Source organism: Trachypithecus francoisi, unplaced genomic scaffold (genome assembly GCF_009764315.1).
Source record: "Trachypithecus francoisi isolate TF-2019V2 unplaced genomic scaffold, Tfra_2.0 Lachesis_group8, whole genome shotgun sequence".
Classification (NCBI taxonomy): Eukaryota; Metazoa; Chordata; class Mammalia; order Primates; family Cercopithecidae; genus Trachypithecus; species Trachypithecus francoisi.
The window spans coordinates 106,436,035-106,455,609 of NW_022681473.1; the positions used below are offsets into that span (position 1 = coordinate 106,436,035).

The window sequence follows — 19,575 nt, forward strand, 5'->3', positions numbered from 1 at the left end:
AAGTACCTGAAGACAGGAAAGTGGCTATGTGGGGAACCCGGGTGGTGAATCCATTCAGGGCAGGAGCACAGTGCAGTCTCTATAGCTGAGGGCTGGAGGAGGCAGAGCTGGCAGGGACATCTGCCGAAACTCATTCTGTATACCTGGAGTCCTTGACAGAAAAGACAAGGTCTTTCAACAAGCTCTTCTGAGTGCTTAGTGTCTGGAACCCTTTGAAATGCAGTGTGAGGTGAATCCATTGAAGGGAATACAGTATGGTAAGAAATTGTGGTATGAGAAAGCCCAAGAATATAAACAAACACCTACACATTGGTATGTATCCTCAGTTCCTTCCCAGGCACTGGCCTTATGCCCAGCACCCGGAAACTCTCTTTGGAAGGTAGGCGTTCATGTGAAGCAGATTTTACCTGGACCTAAATACTAACCTGGGGGAGGGAAGGAGAGAGAGCCTGGAGGAGGAGCTGTTGTGACATTTGTGGTGCCAGGGCCATGACCAAGGTCATCCATACCAGGAGGGCCCTGGCAATGATTCCAGTATTAAAGGGCCACCTTGCCAACTTCTCCAGAGAAGGTATGGGAATGAAAACGACCCAAATGCCTGTGAATGTGCCAGAGGTTCTTAAGCAGTTTGTATGCGTTATTTCACCCAGGCAGGTAACATTTCAGACACAAACAGATTGAGGCTCAGAGAAGGTAAAGAAACTTGTCCTGAGCACAGCTGGCAAGAAATAAAACTGGACCCCAACTCCCAATCAGTCAAAAATGGAAGCCCCCAAATCCCAAACTATTAAACATAATTTTTATTTCATCCAAGGCAAAGCTAAATACAATTCTACAATGCAAAACTTGTTGTAGAGGCCAGTCTGATTACATCTGTTCTGTGCTTGAACACAAGTGAGTGCTGGGTGTGTGTGCATCCGCGCCTCCCAGAGGCACTCACACACCCGAGGCCTACCAAGGCCCATCGCTGCATCATTTGATCTATAGTTATATAGGAAAATTCACTACGGGTATTGTTGTCATCCAAGCCAGAGGAATAAACCATGCATAAGATAGTCAAAAGCACTGCATATCAGATGGGAGGGGGGAGGGTAGGGACTCCAACGTGGGACAAAGTAAAGTAAAGCAAGCTATAGGATTTTCCCGAGAAGTCCCTGTTCCTGAAACTCCCTCCCACCAGCCCTCTGATGGCAGCTGTCTGTAACAGTGAGATGAAGTCACGGAGTGATGGAATGCAGGAGCACGGCTGGTCTTCTCTGTCTTTGATTCTTTCTCAGTCTCCAGATGCCTCAACAGGCACAGCTCAGGCCAAGAAAGACGGCTCCTGAAATGTCCAGCATCTCCCCATCATGCATCACCCCTTCCATGCAGAGACCACCCACTCCACAGTCACACCACCATGCACCCATACTGCCTGCACACACACGCGTTTGCACACGCACACTCCACACAAGCATACCCCACCTCCTGCCATCTCACAAGCATGCTCTCACGCTTTCGCTCCACAGGAGCTCTGATCGGCCTGCCGTATGTAGGCTGAGCCCCATCGGCTGCTCTCCCCAGGCCTCTCTAGCATCAGGGGTTTATTCAGGCTACTTTCTGTTCAATTCCTACATGAGGAGAAGCCCAGAACCTGGAATGCTGATGTCATATTTTGTAGTTGATGAAGAGCTCGTAACTTTGTCTTTGGTCTCACTGGCATCACTCTCAGCGCAGCTGCATGCGCCCAGGTCTCTCAAGATCGTCTTTGTAAGTGGCTCTCTCTAGCCCACAAGCCCTGGAAGCCACCATCAGAGATTTGCACGCACTGAGGGTCCACTTGGGGAAGACAGCTTTGCCCACATACATCCTAGTGCAAATCCATGCCAGTGTTTCTCCATGGGTATAATGTTGATATTGGACAGGATGATTCTTTGTTGCAGGGACTAAGTTTAGCATTCTTAGTAGTGTCCCCAGGCATGGGGACAACCAAAAATGCCCCCCTACAATCTCAATCACCTCTATTGAAAACCATCAAACAAGAGCCATGGACAAGAAGCTTTAAGCATCAGAGTCAAGGTTTCTAATATTGCAAAGACTAAATAATTCCAAGGGGGTGGGATGGAAAGAAAGAGAGAGAGAGAGAGCGTGTGTGTGTGTGTGTGTGTGTGTGTGTGTGTGTGGGCTGTAGAGATGGGACACAGAGATGAAGACAGGACAGACTTGGAACTATCCCTCCAATTAATACCTGGCTTCCCAGATCCCTTTCCAAGCCAAAAAGAAGTTTTTAGACAAAACTCGCCACGCCTCACAACAGTCCTGTGAGGTAGGTAAGTATTATTACACCCATTTATTTGGTAGATGGAAAGAGCTGAGCCCAGAGAAGCTGCATGACCCATCTAGAAATCAGCAGTAGACCAAGGGGAGGAAAGAGAGGATGGTGCCCTTCCTCTCCCTACTCTACGTGCCTTGGCTTTCTCTTAAGACGAGAAGAGGAGCTCCAAGGTGCTCCGTCTCTTCAAACGTCACCATTGAGAAGGAAGAAGAAAGCAGTTTTGCATGAAGGCAGCTATAAGAAGTTCTCTGAATGGCTGGTGGTTCTGGCCTGTCTGCTCCCAAAGCCAGGAAAATCTGAACCCCAGCCCATGACAGGTTCTGGGTAGAGAAGAATGGGAGGCACACAGGCAGATCAGACAGGGAACTGATGAGCCCAGCAGGTTGGCTAAGGGACACTGGCCACAGCCACAGGTACCCTGAAGGTGCTACTGGTCCTCAGTCTCCCCCTCCTCCACCCTCTCAAGGTTTGCAGCTACTTTTTGACAGGGAGAGCTCTGAGGCAGATCCCAAACTCTCTGAAAAAGAGGGCTACTACTCTCTCATCCCTCCTAGGGGCCCAGAAGGCAGGGCATCAAAAAATCAGTAAGGGAGAGAGGGACTGGAAGCAGATGGGCAGAGAGGCCTGTTATCACGTTTCCCTACCATCCCTGGCCTCACCAGTTCTGCCCCACAGGGACTCACACACTGGGCTCCATCAGGGGATCCCACTCCCAACATCACTGCCTCCCCCTAGGGCAGGCTAGAAATGGCCAGTGTCTCCAAGATTCAGTCACTGGCCAATTCCAGCCTCATGGCCCCCTCTATGACCTTGGAGAGTGGAGGGCTGGCGAACCCTCACCAGCGCCACACCAGACTCTGCTGTTATGTCAGGACATACCAGCTGGAGAGGACGGGGGTAAGGGCTAGGACTTGGGACTAAGGCACAGTCTAGCCCCACACACAAGAGGTGTGCAAACCAGCTCTGGGAGAAACAAAGGAAAACTATGGGCATCCACTCCCTGCTCCTCCCCAACCCCAGGGTGGGAGGGGGTGGCCCAGCTGAGCAGGAAGCATCTGGGAAACCCAAGGACCCCCTCACCCAAAGGAAGAGAGTCCCTGAGGCGAAGGCAGGCCCTTGACCCAGGGCTGGGAAATGAACAACCCTGGTGGCAGGGTGTGATGGACGGCAAGGGAGGAGCGAGCCAATGGGAGGTTGGAGGGTGCAGCCTCTCAAGTCGGAGGAGGAGGAACAGGGGAGAGCTGAACTCGGGAGTGCCCAGAGTGGCGATGGTCCTGCCATGCCAGGGGAGGGATTGCCAGCATTGGCAGGGATGGGGCGGGCATCCCAGAGGCCCAGGACACTGGCTCGCCACCTCTGCGGCCCAATTCCCCAAGTAAAAATGCTAGGAAAGGCATAGGGAGCACTCCGGTGCTCTGGGAAGGCTTGGGGGGTCCCTTCCTGAGCCCCGCAGTAGCCCAGAGAGCGGAAGTGCAGGCTAGGTGGCCAGAACCCCTCAAGACAAGGCGGCCAGCCCTGATTGGGAGGGCTTAAAAACTCCGAGCAGGGGAGGGGATAAGCAGATAGGGTCCCGGGGCAGGGCAAAGGAAGTTCCCTACTGGGAGGACTGTAGGGGATCTGGCCTCCTATGAAGCCGAGGCAGCTTCTCACTGTGGGCCTGCCCCCATCAACTCCTACCCCAGGTCTTTTCCAGAGTCCTCCAGCCCACTCCCACCACCAAAGGAAGCCACCTCTTCCTATATCCCATCTCCAGGGCCCAGCTCTTAGGACAGCCCTCACGGATCCTCCCAGTCCCCTGTGAAGAGAAGCCTGGAGGAAAACCAACGCTCTGCTTGTGCAGGGTGGGGAGACCGAAGGAGACCCCATCTGCCCAGGTGTCAGGGGACCAGCCCCTCCACACCACCCTAGCCTCTCGTTTCTTTCTCCTGAATCTTCCGTAGACCCCCTCCCCTGGCCATCCCTTGTCCCTGGGGAGCCCTGACTGGGAAGGGGATGGGCAGGCTGGGCAGGACTCCGGTTTCTTGTGCCCGGAAAGACTACAGTTTGAGCCAAGCAGCAGATGTCTCAGGCACGTGGGTTCTACGGACGGGGCTCAAGCATTAGTTTCATCATCAGAAAGGGGGCTCCCTGTAGCTGCTCAGCCCGAAGCAGGGCTCACACTTTCGAAGGTGGTTTCTCCTCCGCCTTGGAGCCAGGCAAGCCGTTCTCCGTGTTGTCATTCCCTGAGGAGCTCACGAGACACTCCTTCCTAGAGAGGGAGAGAGAGGGGACAGGGGTGAAGAGAGGAGCAAGAGTAGGGGGAGAATTGTGGCAGGAGCCGTGGGCTCTGCACCCAGCCCTATGCCTCTCCCTGGTCTTCTGCAGAGCTCAGGTAGCCAGAGGCCACGCCACCTAACCTATCTGTACCTCAGTCCCCTCATTTGTGAAATAGATGGAGGGATGATACCTTCTGCGTGGGGTTTGCTGGAAGAAGAAATGAGCACTTAGAACAGTGCCTGGCATGTAGAAAGTTCTCAACTGGCCAGCAGCAGTGGCTCACGCCTGTAATCCCAACACTTTGGGAGGCCAAGGCAGGCGGATTACTTGAGGTCAGGAGTTCGAGACCAGCCTTGCCAACATGGCAAAACCTCGTCTCTACTAAAAATACAAAAATTAGCCAGGCGTGGTGGCACATGCCTATAGTCCCAGCTACGAGGGAGGCTGAGGCAGGAGAATCACTTAAACCTGGGAGGCGGAGGTTGCGGTGAGCTGAGATCGTGCCACTGCACTTCAGCCTGGGCAACAGAGTGAGACTCTGTCTCAAAAAAAGAAAAAAAGAAAGTTCTCAATAAAGCTTAGCTGTCACCTAGTTGTCTCAACATGGCAGAAAGGAAAGGGTACCAGGTGCTGTTCCCAGGGGTCCGTTCCCAGGCTGTGCCACAGCAGGGTGAGGGGTCCAGGCCAGGAAGAAGTATGCTGAGGACAGAGTCCCTCTCCCCAGGGCCCCCCACGCCTTCCTCCCTGAGCTCTCTGTGACCAGAGGTATTAAGAGAAGAACAGAGTCCATGGAAGGGGCAGAGCAGGCAGTGGATTTGGCTTCAAGCCAGGTCTGGGCAGAGCTTGATGGGATGGGGCAGAAGACAGCAGGAAGGAGAGATGGTCAGATGGTAAGACACCTCCTGGGAGCCGTTCCACCCTGACCACCCTGAGGTGAACATGCTCCGACTTCAGTGTGTCCCTCCTCCACAGCAGTGCCCAGGACTTCAGGCACGCACATCCAGCTTAGCATGTCTTGTTTCTGATAAACTCACTGTGACTCTGAAGGAACACTGTTGTCTTTTCTAGGTGCTTTTAAACCATATATTGACAAATATGTTCTCCATTCATCCATAGTAAGACTCTTTATTAAAAACAGAACCTAGTCAAGCTCCATACTTCTAGCCCCTCACAAGATCACCAAAACCCTCGCAGCCTGTGGCCACAAGCCAGGCAGACAACCCTGGAGCTCTTCATCAACAACCCAGTTCTGGGGTCCTCCCCTGGTCCACAGCCCCAGTGCTGCTACCTGTACATCCCCTCCCTACCTCCAACTTCCATCCCCGCTTTCCAGAGCAAGTTCTGCCCTTTCCAGAGGAATTCCCGTCTTGCTCAGAACACAACTTTCAAATGCCTTTTCCCTGCTCTAGTTTTGCAAGGTTCACCACTTGCTGCTCTGGAGCCTGTCTGATACTGTTCCAAAAACTCTAGGCCTGAGGGTTGCACCCTCCGTACCTCCCCATCTTCCCTCCCCTTCCCCTTATAGATGTCTATTTTTATACCTGAACTTTTCCTAGGGCTCCCTGGGATGCCATAGCTGCCATTTCAAACTTTTAAAAAATCACCCCCTACTGAATTTTCAGAATTTCCTAACAGAAGAATTTCGCTCCCATCTCCCTAGAAAGGTCTTCCCATTTTAGAGCCTCTGTACATGGAATCTTATATTTTCTCTGATTTTTTCAAAGGCTCCCTGAGTCCTTTGGTAAGGCTCTCAGTTGGGTGGTACAAATGGAAAGAGAGGCTAATGGGACGGGAAGGAAGACAGTGGGATGAGGAAGAGTAGGTGGCTGGCGTTTGTGTATTCAATGAATTGAACGTATTCAATAAACACACACTGGGAGGATGGGGAAGAAAGAAAGCGAGGAGGGGGGCTGAGAGACGGGGTGGGGGTGGCAGGGATAGAACAGAGAGCAGTAGGAATGGGAATGGGGGGAATGAGGAGGCAGGTGGAAGGCTGAAAGCTGATGGGGATAGATGAGAGGGTGGTGGGCTGCTGGGAGGACAGGAGTGTGCTCCAGGCCAACTCACTTCTTCTCCCGAGTCTTCTTCAGGATGAAGATGACGAGTTTCTTGATCAGCAGGATGAGAATGAGGAGCCCGATGACCCCGCCCACGACAGCCAGAATGATGAGTGTCACTGTGTTGTCCACTTCTTCCACTGTGTGGCCCGAGCAGGGAGGAAAGGGAAGGCACAAAGGGAGCAGGGGTCACCTGGAGTCGAGCACCGTGGCAGTGCAAGGCCATGTAGCCTCCACCCCCTGGCATCTGGGGCACATCCACTCCCAGACCCCCGGCCCTCCCCAGGCCTGCAGCAGGAAGCTGGAGAGGCAGAGCATGGCATCCATCAGGCTAGGGCACACACAAGGGGCCCTCTCCCCCACCCTGCACATGCCCTCCCGCAGATGCGCTCACACAAGTTCGGGAACAAATCAGAATTAGAGCCCATAACACTCAAGTTTGAGTGGTGACTTGATCCCGAAATTAACAGGAGAAAATTTCATTGCCTCTTTCTAGACCTCCTCTACTCACCCATAAAAAATTAAGAACCTCCCTATGATATCTCTTAGATGGTGAGAAGCCTTCAGAGTCAGATAGCCTGAATTTCAAGTACGGGATTTAACTGTCACTAACTAGCTGGCGATGTTGGGCAGGTCATTGAACCCTCCTAGCCTCGTTTTCTTCATCTGAAAACTGAACTCCTGACTGATTCCCGAACCTGCTCCACCCAGTCTTCCTCCTCTCCACTGAGAACAACTTTACCCTCCCAATCGCTATAACCACAATCCTTGGAGTCTTCTTCGATGCCTTTTATTCAAACCCTTTATCCAATCTACCTGAGAATCCTGACGGCTCTAACTTTACAAAATTCCAGAATCTGATGGCTCACAATCTCCCTGGCCCTGGCCCAAGCCACTTCTTGCGTGGACGTCTGCAATAGCTTCCTAACTGATCTCCTCCCTCTATCATCTATTCTTGGCATAGGGGCCTGAGTGAACCTGTTCAGGCCTTAACTCCTCTTCTTCCAGTGGCTCCCACCTCACTCACCCTTCCAGTAGGGTGGTTACACAATCTGGCTTGACCTGACTGATCTCTCACTCCTTGCCCAGCTCCAGCACTTCTCCAGCACTAGCCTGTTGTGATTCTTCACACATCTGCCTCAAGGCTTTTGCACTCACTGCTCCCTCCCTATCTTCCCAAAGATGCCCTCATGGCTCCTCTCTCACCTTCTTCAAAAATCCCCACTCTATCGCCTTTTTCAGAGAGCCCTTCCCTATTCACCCTGCTGGCACCCCATCTTTCTTTCCTGCTTTATTTTTTCTTCTTAACACTAGTCATGTTCTCTTCTACAATAACATTTTTCTATTGTGTATCTCCATACACAGAAGGGGAGGAAGGTAATCTCCATAAAGGCAGGAATTTGTCTATCTTGTTCATATCACATCCTCAGGACCTAGAATAACGTCTGGCCCATACAAGGTGCTCAGTAAATATTTGTTGAACAGATGGATGAATAAAGCTGTACAGATGCAGAGACGATCCACCTCAAGGGAGCTGGTAAGGAGCAAAGGAGCCAAAGTCAGTGACAGCACCTAACTTGGGACCTGGCACCCAGAAATGCTCCACAAATGCTGATTCTCTTCCCTCTGAAAAGGCTGAGCACAGGCCAGGTGACAGGAGCCCAGACGGAAAGGAAGAAGTGACACCATAGGCAGACCTGTGACTCCAGGCTCAGAAAAGCTGATTGGATGACCTCTGGGTCCGCTCTTGCACACTCAAGATTGAACTCACGGGTGTCTCTCTCTCCACGGACTCGGTGTCATCCAGGAGAGCAGCAAACCCCCGGTACACACAAAAGGCAGCCGAGTCAGGATCCTTGAGCAAGCCCCCTTCCCTTTTTCTCTCTGCTTCTGCATTTCCCTAGTCTTCCAGGCCCCTCCCCTCCATGGGACAGCACCTCACTTCTCCAACCCTGGTTATCACATCCTCCTTCTCTAACCACACCAGGTCTGGTCAGGGACCACCTGGCTCATTGTCATATGTACCCTCCTTGTATGATTGGTCTCCTGTGCCAGACTGGAATCCTAGGTGGGATGTAAGCCCCCAGAGGACAAGGGCCAAGTCTTACTCCATCTCTGCAGTTTTCGCCGCTACTGGCAGATGTGTGTATCATGTTCTGCCCATTCTAGTTATTTATTTATCTTCTGTCCTACGTTGTACTGTGAATTCCTCAAGGAAGAATGTGATGTATCACTCATAGCACTTTTTAGTGCAATGCCTGACATTCAATCAATTTTTGCTAATGGAATACCCAATGGTATTAATAATCAGTATATAGGTAGAAAACCTTACTAGCCACAAAACACTCCCATGTAGCTTCTCTAACCACAACTCTAGGAAAATGCAGTCATATTCCCATTTTACAGATGAGGAAAACGAGGCTTTAAAAGGCTAAGAGTATTTCATAAGCTATTTGGTAGCAGAATAAGTGTTCAAGCTGAGCTCTTCTAGCTTTTAGATGTAACTCCAGCAACTCTGGAAAGTGTAAAGCAAAAGAAAACACCAACACAGTCTTTGCCATTTCACTGTAATGCTGAGTTGGGTGCCCCCCAAGTCCTTCCCACTCCACTGCCCTGTGCCAGCCCCTACTGCATACGTCTATCAACGACTTGGAGGAAGATGGTGGCGTGGTGCTGGAGATTATTCTCCTTGGGGTTCTTCACATGGCAGGTGTATTTGCCCGTGTCGCTGAACTCCAGGTCCCTCAGCACAATGGAAATGTTGTTCATCTTCTCCTTAGTAGAGCCTACCAGAGTGATGCGGTCATCGTCTTTCAACGTCACCTTGGGGTCAGACTTCTCATTCTTCACAGTCCCCTCTATGAGCTGGTGGAGGAAAGGCATTGGGGAGAGAAGGTGGCCAAGAAAGAATCAGGGTCCTTAAGGGTCATGACATCACACCAGCCCACTCCTTGAGTACCTTCCCTATCCAGGACCAGGAAGAGCCTGCAGTCACACCCTGTTCCTTCCCCCCCGCCCCCCAGTTTCCTCTTCCAGCGTCAATAGCTCTGCCTGTCTAACCTGAATTTTGCTTGTTTCAGGCTAAACCCATTTCCTTTTATTAAGGTCTCCCTGGAATGCAGCACAGCTCTTACCGCTCTCTTCATAAAAGCCTTTTATGTAATGACTCCTGCAAGCACCGCACTCATTTCCCTCTATCACCTTCCACCCAGCCTCTGCTGACACCATGTCCCCCGCGCATTCGAATTCTGGCCCTCTATCAAGACCTGGATCAATCCCACAGCTAGGCCCGTCAGCACCCTCTGAGGTCAGCATTTAATTATAACCAGAGTTGGTCTCTTGTGGCTTCCCTGTGAACGTCTCAGGTTGGATCCCCTACTAGATTGTAGAGTGAGTACTCAATAAATACCTGTTGATTGGTTCACCCCCACTCCCATCGCAGCCCCACCAATGATCCTGCGGCTCTCCCTCCTCTCTCCCTTCCTCTCTCCTTTCCCTGCCAGTCCAGTTTCTCAGCCCGTCCCTCATTTAGACTCTCCTCATTCCCTCTCTCCAAGCTTTCCAAGGCCTTTCTCTCTCCTGTTTGTTAGACTAAACTATTGATTTTTAGACAAGCAATCCAAGCTCCGGGTATTTCTTAAGACCAGACGGAGGACTCTAGCCAAGAATTCCAACAGTCCCCGAATGCTGGCAACACGATCTATGCATCTCTCCCAGTTACATTCTTCCTGGCAGGCTCTGAAAAGAATACTGGGAGAAAGTGGGGCAAAAGGTTCTGGGGACCATCGCAGTGGGTCTCAGTCCGGAAGCGACCAGAGCCTGGGAGGGGAGGCATGGGTAAGGGAGGCTGGGCTGTACTGTCCTTCCTCCAAATACGTACAATCTTGAATGCGTCACTGCTGTTGTAGGTCCACCGGAAGTGGAGGTCCTCGAAGCCAAAGCAGCTGGAGAAGGTGCAGGGCAGCAGGATCTCCGTGCCGTTGACAGCGTAGATGTTGGTGGCCTTTCCCACAGACACCTCCAGCGACAGGGTTACGGGGAGCAGGAAGAGGCCTGTGTAAGGAGCACCGCCTCCTTAATAAAACCCCACCAAAACCTCAGCCTGGAGCTCTGGAAGGGGATGCTCGGACAGGGCGGAGTGACTTGGCCAGCAGGGAGGTCTCTGTCACCCTCCGTGCCAACTTCGGGAGGATGACTCTCTACTCCAATTAACACCGTCTGGGCCACCCGCCATCATTCTCCATTTCTCCCCTGGAAAGGACTAAATTCTGGATCAGGGAGTAGCCCTTGTGGCGCTCTGGATGACCACCAGGGGTCACCCCAACCCAAGGATACGAAGGCTTGGCCACTGCCCGAACCGCGCCCGCTCCGCCCCTCACCTGGGGGCGCAGTGCCTGGAAGCGCTCCTGCCGCATCTACCCCGGGACGCACAGGGCGGGCTCCCTTCTGTTTGCAGGGGAATTCCCCTAGGACAGTGCGCACCTCCCGCCAGGTTTTCAGGACTGGCGGGCGGGGCGGTCGAGGCGGGGAAAGAGCCGGGTCCCGTAAGGTGAAGAAGAGAAACGCGGCCGCCGCAGTCCCGGGCTGCAGTCCAGCAGCCTCTCGTTCCCCGGTACTGGAGGCTCCTCCCTGGCCCCAGGGGCTGAGAGGCAGAAGGACACGTTCGGGCTGGACCTCGCTGGGTCAGCCGAGTCCGACGCCTTCTGGCCGCCAAACGGGAGCCTGGGAACCGCAGGAAGACGGCCGGGCGGGGAGGAACACGGCGCGGGTGGGGACCGATGCGGGTCTTGGAGCTGGGCAGCCGCGGGGGCGCGCGGGCGCAGCCAGGGTGGGAAAGTCAGAGGCAGAAGACACCCTGGGGAGGGATTCCGGGCCAGCCCAAGTGCACGCGCGCGCGGGGGCGGGACGGGGAGGGCGCTGGACACGCGGTCGGGTCCTGAGCCCGGCAGCCCGGCCTCCCCGCCACACTCCGCCCCCGTCGTCCCCGTGCGTCCCCGAGCGCCCCTAGGCTTCTTTCTCACGCTTCGAACCTCCTCCCTAGCACTCCGATGCGACCCCTCTCCGCTGGGACAAGGCCGCTCCACTCACGGCCTCCAAACTCCTGCTCCGGAGTCCTTGTAAGGGGGCCTGGTTCCCCGCCCCCTCCCCACCCCACGTCCTGCAGATGCCTCAAGGAAACCCCACTCGCCTCAAGGTCGATGGGGGCGGGTGTCCGGAAGTGGATGCCTGCCTCTCCTCGTCCCTAGGGGAAACTGGCACCTTCCACCCCCAGTCTCAGGAAGGCCCTCTGTTGTCTAACTTAATTCCCTGTTCTGCATCATAAACCTCTTGTTTTGCCCCCATCAGATGATAATGCGTCTTAGCAATGCTTTTCAAATGACAGAAAAGGATCTCCAAGGAGAGCTGGCAGCCCTGCCGGCTCAGCTTCTTCCTGTGCCCCTAACTTCTGATGACAAAGTGGAGTGCTCATAGCCCCCAGCCCTAAAATCACACCCCGTGGTCCAGTAATCCCATCGTGATCCAGCCACTGTCGATAACAATAGTAATAACTGATATTAACTGAGCATCTACTATGTGCCAGGCACATTTCATCCTCACCTGTCCTATGAGTCACCTACTATTATAGGTCCACATTGTAGGTGAGACAACTGAGCCTGGAGAGGTTAGGTAACTTGCCTGCGAGATCTGGATCTGCCCACCAGGGCTCTAATTAGTGCTGGGAAGTTATTTCAATTAGCCTTCATTTTTGGTCAGCTTCTAGGATTCATGGCCAGCCAGAATTTGTTCTAGAGCCTTGGTTTTCAAACTTGAGAGTTATCAGAATCCCCTACAGAACAGCTACAGCTGGCTCCACCCAGCCCCTAGAGTTCTGATTCAGAAGGTCTGGAGTGGAACCTGAGCTTTTACATTTCTAAAAAGTTCCCAGAAGATGCTGTGAGCAGGGACCACACTCTGAGAACCACTATGCGCGAGGATTTGTGGATACTAACTCCAACTTTTATTAGAATGCTCAAAGGCATGTATAATGTTCCCATTTTATATATGATGAAATTGAGGCTCAGAGAGGTTAAGTTGACTTGCCCAGGGCCACACAGTAAATGGTGAATTTGAGACTGAGCAGTTACTATAGGATAGGAGAGCTATTTTATATACACTGTCTCATCATAATCCTATAAGTTACTATTATTAACCTTCATCATAATCCTGTAAGTTACATTTTTCTTACAATAAACAAATGAGGAAACAGGCTTAAAGAGATTACCTTGCTCATGGCCACACACCCAGTGAGTGGCATAAGCAGCATCCAGATATTAGCCCCCTTTTCACCACTCTGCGACCAACTGCGCTCTCCAAGAAAACACTGCTATCAGGGCGTAGCATTCCATAGAACTCCTGCCTTTCTGTTTACCTCTGCCTTCCTCTGCCCCATCTCCCCCAGAGGTCTAAGGACAGAAGCCAGACACAAGATCCCACTCTCCAGTCTGCAGCCAGCACTAGAACCTTCTGGTGGGAGACACCAACTCTGCTTCCCACCCTCCATAGCCCCCACAAACAGGAAGTGAAAGCAGAGCAGTGGACAGGGAAGCTGTCAGACAACGCAGCTTCCTGATAACTAATGGCCTCCCTCAGGGCGCCAAGGAGTGTGGCTGCTCCTCATCAGCCTACCGGTCCAGGAATCAGGGTCCTGGAGGACATGGGGCAACTCAAATCAGTGCCCAAATCTCCCCACCTCAACCCCAGCCAGAAAGAGATATTCAAGAGCACAAAAGATGCGTGCGAAAAGGGAAATCTTGTTGGTTGCTTTAAATAGAAGCAAAAATGAGCAAAAGACGGGTCCAGAAGAGAGGAGAACACTATTTCTTTAAGGTCTGGCTCATGACACAGTACACATTTCTGCCTGATTTGTGTGCGTCTATGTGGATGACTTAACTCCAATACACTCAGGACTCTGCAAGTGAAGCATTGCTATTTCCTCAGTAGCTGGAAGGGGAAAATGAAAACTGGCAGAAATGGTTTCACAGAGTCCAGAGCCCTGTCCAAGTGAAAGCATCAGAGAGGGTGGGCAAGCCTGGCTTCTTCAGTGCACAGCCCTCCCAGCTGGGAGTCATGCAGTCCGGCCAGTTATGTCTGGGAGGGTCATGCACGAGAAAGCTGAGGGGCCTGCCTTCCACTGAACTCAGTGTCTCCTACGAGGTTGCTCTGGGGGAGAGGGAGGAACCAGGGACAGGTGTTGGTCCACAAAGGCCCCCGGAGGGCTGCTTCAGGATGACCAACCCTGGAGAGGACTGGTGAGCATGCGCAAGGCAGGCCCCACTCTGCCAGCTGACCTTGAGAAAGTCAGAGGTGCCACATCCGGTGTGCATATCCCCAAGCCAGGGCAGGGATGCCTCTTTCCTACTTTCTCAAGCTTGGTGTGAAGCCAAAACAGGAGATTATAAAACACAAGAGGGGCTTCCATGAGTGGGCATCCTGCAGATAGAGGAGGATGGTATTTGAAAGGGGAGCAGGGGACAAGGGTATCCCTCATCACAGGTAGCCAGGGCACCCCTAGCTTCCCTGAATAACCAGTGTCAGCCAAGAATGTCTCCAGGCCATTCCCACATTGATCTGTGTTTTCACCCTGTACCACTTCTTGGCTTATTTCCATGTGGCCATTTCCCTGGAGTAAAGAAAGCCTTGCTTTGCTCTTTTCTAAACTTAATTCTGGAATGTTAAAGTGTACGTGTGTGTGTTTGAGAGTGGGGAGCCTCTTTCTGGCATTGTGGAATTGAGGAACAACAACTCTTCCCAGTCATGATCCCGTGGAATTCCATCCTGAACCCCAAAACCTTGCTTTTCCTCACTAAAAGGCCCTATCCACTTAGCCACTCTCAGAGCAGCCATTTTCTTTGCCTTCTCTGAAGTCCTCGGCCCCCTGCCATCCTCATCTGGGGTTTTGTCTGAGGACTGACTCAGGATCACGTTTGTTAAAGTGGAAAAGTATTCAGCACATGCAAATCACATTATTAAATATTCACACCAGCAGGAATCTTATGGCAGCTACCATTTATCCCAAGGCAAATGTGGAGGCAGGAAACATTCCGCCACCTTTTCCCACATCCAGGGATCACTCACAGCCACCCCAGGAAAGAGGGGCAGGCTGGTAGCCACTCTAAGTGTAGCTCTGAGGGCTTGCTGGCACGGCAAGTGGACACACGGCTGACTTTAATAGGGAGGCTGATACACTCTGGCCCAGGGAGAGTTAGAAAGGCTCAAAGTTAGAGCTGGGTGCAGAAAGTGGGCCGAGGCCAGCAGGACAGGACCCCTCCTAGGGTGCAGGCCCTAGGGGCTTTGGGAGGCAGGGCTGGGCCAGGCAAGGCCCCTGGGCCCAGAGACAAAGGAAAGATTTCAGTTCCCTCTCCCTAGGCAACCTGCCTGCTTCCTGCCCACCCCCAGGAGCTTTGCTGGGATGAAAGCATGCCCCCGAGACAGCATGGGATGCTCAGTGAAACCAGCTTTGCAGACAAGTCCCAGCAGCATGCCTGTCCCTCCTCTTATAGGCCAGAGAGCCGGTTGTGTTGGCATGGCCCACCCCTGGCTTATGCAAAGATGCCTACACCTCCTTGAGGACTGGCAGCAGGGCAAGATGGTCCGCTGTGCCCAGTCTCCCTCTCATGCTGATCCCACCAGAAGGGAGCCAGTCAAAAGAGCTTTGGGACTCCAGCCTTCTCTCTCAGGTGCCCCCACAGGCTTGCACCTCCAGCAGGTTCAGAAGGAGAATTAAGCGTGTTTTCCAGATTCACACCCAGGATTCCAGATTCAAACTCCCTCCGCTTCTCCCCTTTCCTCTCTTCTCCACAGTCTCCTTGCCTCCTCTTTCCTTTTTCTTCCTCTGAGTGGGACTGTGCACCCTCTCCTTAATTGCATTCTCATTAAACAAGCCCTTAATAAATACACACCAGGGGAAATAGGGTTATGCAACAGAGCACCCTCACAAGTGATAATTAAACACAGATCACAGCAATTAAGTAAATGGGGGAACAAGGAAGGAGTGGGCAGGACAGAGATATTACCAGTTACATGCTTAGGAAGAGATAGGAAAGCACATAAACCTCAATGGCAATAATACAGCCTTGGAAACTGCTTCTCAGTTTAAGAAAAGGGCATTTTGTTAGGTTATCAAAAATCACTTTGGTCTCAGTCTGTGAGACTGGGTTTGATATGGGGAGAGGGGAAGAGGACTCCTGGAAGTTCACTGCTCTGTACCCAGTCTTCAAAGCTATGAAAATAGCAGCTCTAGGCCCCTCAAGTCTTTATCCTTCCATGCCCATGCCCCAGAGCCTCACTTATTCTTCAGCCCTAAGCACAATCCCTATTTACCTTCCCCCTCACCAGACTTGAGTTAACTGGGAAGCAGCGTGGTGTGACAGAGCCCAAGAAACTCAGATTCTGTCCCACTTGGCAATCAATTGGCCATGCGCCCCTAGACAAGTCACCATCCCTCTCTGGACCATGACTTCCTCATCCCTAGAAGAATTCTGTGCTCTGCTTCCCAAAGTCCCTGCCAGCTCTGATGTTCCCAGGGAACACTTCCAGTTGGCTGTCCAGTCGTCTCTGTGTCTCCCCCACTGGACTGAGAGCAAGGATGTCATCTATGTCCCAAGCTCAGACCAATGCCTCTGTGAGGGCTCAGTCAGTGTTGCCTGGTCAAGGGCCAAAGGGACCTTGGTTGGAGTCCCTCTGCAGACCAGAGGGGCAGGGGATAGAGCAGATGAGGCCAGTCCTGGGGCTGGCAGGTCTCCCACGTACAAGTCACTCTGCTCTCTCCTGGGCTCCCAAAGCGTAGCTCAGAAATTCATCTAAACCTATATCAATAGGCCTTAGCCCCTACCTGATCTATACAGCTGAACAGTCCTTGGAGAAGGTGGGGCTTCCACCTGGAGAAATGTACAGAGACTGTGCCCACAATCCCCCTTACACACACGCGCGTGCGTGCACACACACACAGATACATCATTTTCAGAGCCCTCTCAGTTGCCCACAGAGGCCTGGTTCTATGAGTATTCTAACAAACCAGGGACTGGCATCTCCCACCCAAGAACATAAGCCAGAGGTGTGAAGTGGGGTCGTTTAATGACTGTCTGAGTTTGAATTCCTCAGTGACCCTTTACCCCTGCCATTGCCACCATGGGGACCTGGGCTGATCTGAGATGCGATGGGGGGAAGAAGCATGGAATGACGTTGTGCCCACCCTGTGAAAAGGAGCCTCAGGCCTCACTGAAGCCCACTTCTTTAAGGTCACTGTGAAACCAGCATGACATCTGTGCCAAAGGTACAGGAGAAAACACGGGTGTCTTCCATCTAGCCGTACGGAGGTAAATAAACATCCCAAGTACAAGAAATACTCTCCTCTCTTCACCACCAGGCACCAACCTGATAGATCTGCACACAGTTCACATTCACAGAAAGAGTAGCCACTTCCCTTACAGGCTTCTGTCTCCCTGTTTTCAGCACAAATACCTACATCGGGTGTCTTTCCCAATGCAGGGAGCTGCCGAAAGCCAAATCTGACCAACATAAACAGGAAGAGATGCCGTTGCCAGAGATGGAGTCGGCTTACATTGAAGTCTGGCTATGATTTATGAGGAGATTACATTCTGGACTAATAAATATCATTCCCTAATCTCTTGGAGTTTGACACTCAAAACTCTCATGTGCATATTAATAGATATTAATAATGCTTCTTCCTCCGTGTCCTCTGGACATGTCTCCTCTGTCTCCGTATTCACTCCAAAAATGAAGAGCCAGGAGCAGGTCAAACAGGTCTTCCCTACGGAATCTCTTTGTAGGAAGACAGACAAGGCCCTTCCTAAAGGGTCTTGAATGATCCCGCAAGCCCCTCCAGCCCCTTCCAGCTTTGGGGTGCTGCTGTAGAGAAGGCAGTGGCTCCCGAGGGAGGTAGAGGGCAGAGAAGCAAAGCAGGAAAACGGCCCAGGAAGAAGGGGACTCCCCTGCCCCCAATTGGTGCATGCCTGGTGCCTGGGAAACAAGCAAACTGCTCTGGGCAGGGATGCAAACCATCATCTCAACAGTCACACGAGCAACCCACCTGGTACCCCCTGCACCCAAGGCAGGGACCCCCTCCTCCAGCATCCTGAACCTGTGAACTCGGGAGACCCGCACTGCAGCCCCAAGATCCAGCTCCAAAAACCTGGAGCCAAAGGTGCCAGAGACAGCAAAAAAACTAATCCTGAGACTTGCGGGCTGATGGGGTAGAGAGGGACGCGCACGGTCCCCAGGGAGCACAGCCTATGAACCAGGCGGGAACCAGGCAGGAAGCCGGCGGCCACGGTCCTCATTGAGTGCCGCACTCCAAAGCCCACCGTATCCAAGGCATCTTCCTTCTCGAGTGTCCCCTTCTCTGGGGGTGGGGGGAGGCAAGAGAAGAGACCAAGCTGGGGCTGCCTTACCCAAAAGCCCAGTGCCCAGCCATCTCGCCGGGGCTTTGCCTCCGTCCCCAGCCCCGGGCATAGTCCTGTTCTCTCCGGAGGGCGCGGGGGGCGCGGGGATGGAATACTGGGCACAGCCGCGCTCTCCGCCCGAGGTCGGCGTTCCACCACGAAGCTACCCCGGAGCTCTGCGCCGCGGGTCGGGGCTCGGGAAAGTTAGCTGGCAGAGAGCGAGAGGAGGGGGAGGAAGGGAGCGGAGGGGGAGGCGCGCTCGCCCGCTGCTGGGAGCCGGCTGCTGGAGCCGCGGCGGGAGGGAAGGAGGAGGAGGAGCCGGAGCAGGAACTGGAGGAAGATGGAGCGAGCGCAGCGGCTAGCGAGGCTGCGCCTTTGCTCTGGAAGCGCTCCAGCCGCAGGAGGGGCGGTGGCCGCCGCGGAGCCCAGGGAGCCCCCGCCCGCTGCGCACCCTGCCCGGCGCGTCCCGCCTCGCGGTCCCGGAGCCCCGGGACCAGGCCATACCCCTAACTCCCTCTCCAGTGGGGCTGGGCTGCTGCGGCTGGCACTGCAGGGCCGGCCTGCAGCCACCCGCATCATCCCATGCGCTGAGCTGCCAATTAGGAACATAGTTCAGGGGGGAGTAGAGGTGGAGCTTTTCGGTTGTTGGAAGGCTGTTTTGTTCTGCTTAGGGGAACACGGGAAGATTAGTGGCTCCCTTTCCCAGGACCGCCAAGAGACCGCTCTAAAGTCCGCAGCGGACGCTGCAACAACGGGTGGGCGTGTGCGGGCTTGCCCACTGCAGCCTGCGCCTCCTCGGTGGCGGTGCGATTTGGCGCGCGTGCAGCTTCCGGAGCCGCTCCCGCCACCTTTAGCCCTATCGCTCAGCATCTCCGGCGGTTGTTTTAGGAAGCCTGGAACAGAACTTTCCAATTGCAAACTGCCCCCGCCCTCCCTTCCCCCACCCCCACGCCACCCCGCCCCACGTTTCTCCATGGACCCCTTGGAAATCGCCATGCTCCAGGTTAGGGAGCAGGACGGCCCGCTCCTGGTCTGTGTCCTGCGCCCCATTTCACCCTCCCCCTGCACCCTGCTTCTCATTTTTCCTACCTAGGCCATCCCCCTCAGACTCTGCCTTTTCGCCCTCCTCCAGATCTCCTGTTTTCTTCGGAAACGCAGACTCCCTCGGCCTCCCTTTTGGGGTAGGGGTGCAGGAGTCCTAGGTAACAACCAGGTCAGAGGGCTGAGGCGAGGCTGTGAACGAGTGAGCCTTTTCCCAGACAGTCCCAAGTGAAAGAGTTTACCTGAGCCGTGCTACTTGGGGTGGTGGTTCTGTAAATGAGTAGATATCCTCCAGGGCAGCTTTCCAACCATCCAAGACCCTCCCTGCATCACAGGCCATCTTTACTGTCTAGGACTGGTCCGAACTGGGAAGCCTGCTCCCACTTCATGGTCTGACTTCTGCTGCAGGCACACCAACACACCACCTTCTTAACAGGGGTCTCCGGGTGGACTTCGAGTAATAGTG

General features: G+C 53.4%; 1 protein-coding gene across 7 annotated transcripts; it reads right to left on the reverse strand.

The window, feature by feature from the left end:
• Positions 1 to 779: 779 nt before the first annotated feature.
• SCN4B (sodium voltage-gated channel beta subunit 4) lies at positions 780 to 18,600 on the reverse strand. Of its 7 annotated transcripts, none has more exons than XM_033205437.1 (5): positions 18,078 to 18,598; positions 10,508 to 10,680; positions 9,264 to 9,492; positions 6,638 to 6,767; positions 780 to 4,562 (listed from the first exon to the last, which is right to left on the reverse strand). In XM_033205437.1, the coding sequence occupies exons 1-5, from the start codon at positions 18,136 to 18,138 to the stop codon at positions 4,469 to 4,471; spliced, it is 687 nt and encodes a 228-aa protein (XP_033061328.1). In that variant the 5' UTR covers positions 18,139 to 18,598; the 3' UTR covers positions 780 to 4,468. The 7 variants fall into 7 exon arrangements, with proteins under 7 accessions (XP_033061328.1, XP_033061331.1, XP_033061333.1 ...); XM_033205440.1 differs by lacking the exon at positions 18,078 to 18,598 and adding an exon at positions 11,110 to 11,449; XM_033205442.1 differs by lacking the exon at positions 18,078 to 18,598 and adding an exon at positions 11,007 to 11,294.
• Positions 18,601 to 19,575: the final 975 nt, after the last annotated feature.